The 4627-nt window shown below is 50.8% G+C and overlaps 1 protein-coding gene across 1 annotated transcript; it reads left to right on the top strand.

Annotated features, from left to right (window-relative positions):
- Nucleotides 1–2225: 2225 nt before the first annotated feature.
- On the top strand, nt 2226–4627 carry LOC131264404 (probable basic-leucine zipper transcription factor Q). Its single transcript, XM_058266708.1, has 2 exons — nt 2226–4067; nt 4508–4627. The coding sequence occupies exons 1-2, from the start codon at nt 2226–2228 to the stop codon at nt 4625–4627; spliced, it is 1962 nt and encodes a 653-aa protein (XP_058122691.1).

Genomic DNA, 4627 nt, shown 5'->3' with positions numbered 1-4627 from the left:
CGTATTTACCTTGCGTTCCCATGGGTTCCGCTTGTAAAGCTCAGGGGAGTAATTAATGTTTCACCCAATTCATCAACGTTCAAGCCGTCGGGAAATAAGTATTTGAATAGTCTGACTCAAATTTGCTTTATTTGACAAGTAACTCTCAACAGATCCGTTTCTTTGTTCGCTTCCGTTATGTTGTTGATTAAAACATTCTTGAAGGCTATTAATACTATGAGTCACTCGAATTGTATATCCATGTTGTGATATCATGAAAATCTAAACCAGTTTTACATCACTCAACAAACACAAGCTTTTATTTTGCCAGCGTTCATGCACGTCAGCAAACCTGCCTGCTATTTCTGGTCAGCCGAACTAATTTATCGTCTGATTTTGCCATCGTGGCCCCAAGGCTCGTCACTGTTCGTTCCCGTCCAAGGGTCGATAGGTTTCATTATTAACTTAATATCTCATCTTCGAAACAAGATCAACCCAGATCAGAAAGGGACTTGCCGATGACCACGACTGCAAAACTAAGGAATACCGAAAAATAAACGAAACAAAACCAAACAAACACTTTCTGGCGTGGGTTAGGAAGGTTCAACACAAAAGAAAAAAACTCACAAGAATTAATAAAGAAAACAAGCAAAATGGAAGCCCACTTCCAGAAATAGCCGGTTCCGAAACGAAAAAGGGTTTGCAGACGGAATGTTTCCGGGGGAAACTGTCGTTGCCGATTAAGTTTGGAGCTGAGATAAGTGAGGGTGTAAAAAAACAGCAGCCAAACAGTGCCTAAGGCAATGGGGGAAAAACGCACCCAAAAACCCTCGCGAAAGGCAAACAGTAGCCGAGTTTTCCCCCTATCAGCTATCACATCAACCACCGGCATACGACAAACACCGGTGGCAACATCGGAAATCACGACCGCCGAGTAGGGCAAACGGGCGCTGAAGAAGGGGGCAAGTTTTTCGATGAACAACCACAACATGCCCGCATACAGACACACACGCCGTACATCGAATGACGCAAGTGGACCCTCCTCGAGAGATAAATGATAATGATTATGGTCAAATAAAACTGTGTGATTCATGTCCGCATCAACTGCGGCGGCTCCGTTTTCCCGTTGGCTTTTCTTTTGTGGTGTGTGTTTTTTTTTCTTTCCTTCGTCCGGCTCTTTTATTTGTTTCCCTTGCCAAGGTGAAAGAATAGAGTGTTTGGTTTTTTTTGGGCGAGCAAGTAAGCAAAAAACCCACGTACGTCGGTCCAGTGCCCTTCCAGACACTTTCCCTGGCAGGAAACTCATCCCAAGGGAGAGAAAAACGGTAAAGAAATCAAACAGTAAAGCACTGGGAAGAGACGACAGGTAGGGTAGGGGGAAAGGGGAGGAAACGGTGGTAAAGAGTATGAGACCGTTGGCAAAGGTTAAGGGTTGCCGGAGGTTTAGTAGACGAACCAGTAACGGGGTCGACATACACTAAAAACCACCCCAAAGAGAGAGAGAGAGAGAAAAAAAAAGAGAGAGAGATAGAGAGAAAGAGAGAGAGAGAGAGCTTAGAGAAGAGAACTACCAATTTGTCACCGGTTGCGGCCATGCGGTCTTATCGTGGCAGTAACAGTAGCGTACTCTTTCCCTCACTTCCGGCCGCGGAAAGTTTGGCAGTCGGTTGGGTAGGATTTTCCGGCGGTCTTTGTCTAGCGCCGATGACGCAAATCGCGCCTCGCGCCACCACCAGTGGTCTGGTTTCCATCCCATCGGCACTTCCGGTGCCACCGGGATCGCGCGTCGCTGGCTTTTATCTCCCTTGCCGGGCGCGCGCTGTGTCAGGACTTCGTTATCCTTGAGCCGGGCTAACGGAGAGGGCGAGAGTCGGATAATCAGGCCAGGGTGAGGGGTTCGGTGTGTTCCTTTTTGCTTCCCCTTTCCTTTCGACCACCCCATTCGGATGAGGTTTGATCCTGCGGTATGGCATGGGAAAGTTCGTGCGTCAACACCGCTGTCACGCAAGGACGACACCGGCAAATGGGGACGCATTTATTATCACTTCAACCAACAGCGTCGTTCGATGTGGTGCTCCATTGTGTTGTGCTGCCTCCGCTGGCAGGGGACTTTTTACAAGCATTTCTTTTCTTTCTCCAAACCCGTAAATGAACGTTTTTCCTGTTACTCTCTCACCCGTTGGCGCTATTCTTAGATACTTCCCGCGACATTCTTGAGACGTCGAAACAGCACACGCCAGCTCAGGATGATGCCGACCTTGGCTGTGGCACTCGCCAGCCTGTTGGCCCTTGCGGCTCAGGTGGCCTGCTCCTCCGCCTCCTCCTCGGCCGTGTTCGGCACCAAGCGGTACGCCCGTTCTAACCTCATTCCATCCGGCGACTACGGAAGCCAGGCTGGTGGCCTACCGCTGCCACCGGTGTACCACCTGCCGAGCGCTGCGAGGTACTACGACACGCAGGTACCTCCACAATACTTCCCGTTCGCGCCGTACCAGGCCCCGAGCAGCGACTACTACGACGACTCCGGGTACTACGGGGAGGCGGGCAAGAGCTACTACTACATGCCGCAACCGCAACACCGGCGCTATCAGCGCAACAACGAGCGCTACACGTCGTACGGGATGCCGACGTACCGGGGCGAGTACAAGCCGACACCGTACTACTATGCGCCCGGCCCAAGCTACAGCTACTCGGACGATCACGAGTCGAGTAATCCGCTGGACGACCTGCACGAGGAGATGCTGCAGGAGGACGAGCGGGAGCGGGCCCGGGACTACTATCCGGTCGGGCAGGAGCAGTGGTACGAGAGCCCGTCGCGACCGGATTCCGCCTTCCTGCGCAATCTGATCCTCTACAACCAGCAGCTGCAGGCGTTCAGCAATGGACGCGGCAAGCCCCAGCTGCCCCCGCTGGACGTGTCCAACGAGGAGGACTTCGAGGAGTACGACGACCCGGAGGTGGACTACGAGTATGACCTTCCGTTGCCCACCGACGGTCGGGGCAACTATGACAGCTACTATGGGACAGTCGGCGGTTACCCGAGCGATTTGAGCTACGGTGGTTCCCCGGACAACCGGAACACGTTCAGCAAGCTGAACAGCTTCCGCAATAGCATGGCCAAGAACCAGATCGCCGAGGAGGATGAGGAGGTGCAGGAGTTGAAGTCGCTGATCCATCAGCAGAAGCAGAACAGCCAACGACTTCCACCGCTGCTGGTGGACAAAATGTCACCATTCGTCCTAAAGGCGCAGCAAAGTGTTCAGAGTCCGCAAGCCAGCTCTTCCCAGAAGCAATTTCAACAACAGCAACTCCAACAGCAGCAGCAGCAGCAGCAACTCCAACAGCAGCAGCAGCTTCTGCAGCGACAGTCCAAGCAGCAGCTCCAGTCGCTGCAACAGCAGCAAAAGCTGCTGCATCAGCAGCAGCAGCAAAGGCAGGAGCAGCTGCTGCTTCAGCAGAAGCAGCGCGAGCAGGAGGAACAACAACAACAGGCACGCCAGCTGCAACTGGAGCGCGAACAGAAGCAACAGCAACAGCAGCTCCAGTTTGAGCGGGAACAGAAACAACAGCAGCTGCTGCGCACCCTGTCCAGCGACTACCAGCCGGCGTTCAGCGAGCCGGTGGACAACAACTGGCAGAAGGACAGTCCGAGCTACAACGCGTACGACTACGACACCGAGTACGACGACTCATGGAGTCACTGGGATCGCAAGCGCAACGTGCAGCCCAAGAAGGCGACCTTCGCCAGCAAGACCACAACGCCCCGTTCAGTGCTGAAAACATCAACAACGAAGACGACGACCAAGAAGCCTGCTCACACCGGAACCAGCACAACCGTCACCCCGGGCCCGACCGACAAGCAAGCCGCACCGAAGTCCGGCAGTGGGCAGAAGGAGGTGGTGCTGCCGAGACCAACCAACCCGAGGAACCTGTTCGCCGCGACGCTGATCAACGCGGTAGACGAATCTCGGGCGCAGCAGGCCGCCACCAACAAGGCGGAAGAGAACGCCACCAAGCTCAAGCAATCCAAATCCAGCAAGATCTACGACACCATCAAGGCCATGATCAACATGCGGCAGAATATTGAGGTTAGTAGCAGCTGAGCTGATTCTTTTTGAATATATTTTATAAGTTGCAATAAGAAAATATCTCTACAATCAATCTTTAAAATATGTTTTTTAAAGGCATTTTAAAACATTTTTAAAATGGTTTCAAAATCTATTTTACTGAAAAATCAAATACTATAGTGACATAATTATTTTAAAACACGATTAAACATTGTTGAAAAGTGTTTCAAAAGACTGACACGTGAATTAAAATCCTGTACATTGAATAGTTTTGTCCTCCCAAAAATTTAGAAACACAGATGAAATTTAATTTCTCTCAGTGTTGTTTTTAACAGTGTCATCGTAAGGATCGAAATAGTATCAATTCAAAACATCAAAAACATAAAAACTACTGGAATATTTTAATACAATTTTAATTGAGTTAACACATATTTGCATATTTCATTCCACTTCCTCATTAGGATGCCGAGCTTCGCCAGCAGTTAGAACACCAGAAACAGCTAGCTCATATCCACAAGCGGTTCGTGGCCAACGAGGAATCGCTCGTCCAGGAGCTGGATGGACTGAAACGGTCGGCTTAA

The sequence above is a fragment of the Anopheles coustani genome, chromosome 2, assembly GCF_943734705.1.
Source record: "Anopheles coustani chromosome 2, idAnoCousDA_361_x.2, whole genome shotgun sequence".
NCBI classification, from domain to species: domain Eukaryota; kingdom Metazoa; phylum Arthropoda; class Insecta; order Diptera; family Culicidae; genus Anopheles; species Anopheles coustani.
This window is presented reverse-complemented; position numbering and strand designations above follow the sequence as displayed.

Coding starts and splice junctions, on each gene's coding strand:
- LOC131264404 (XM_058266708.1), top strand. CDS start 2,226: ATGATGCCGACCTTGGCTGTGGCACTCGCCAGCCTGTTGGCCCTTGCG. Junction 4,068..4,507: donor ACATGCGGCAGAATATTGAG/GTTAGTAGCAGC, acceptor CTTCCTCATTAG/GATGCCGAGCTTCGCCAGCA.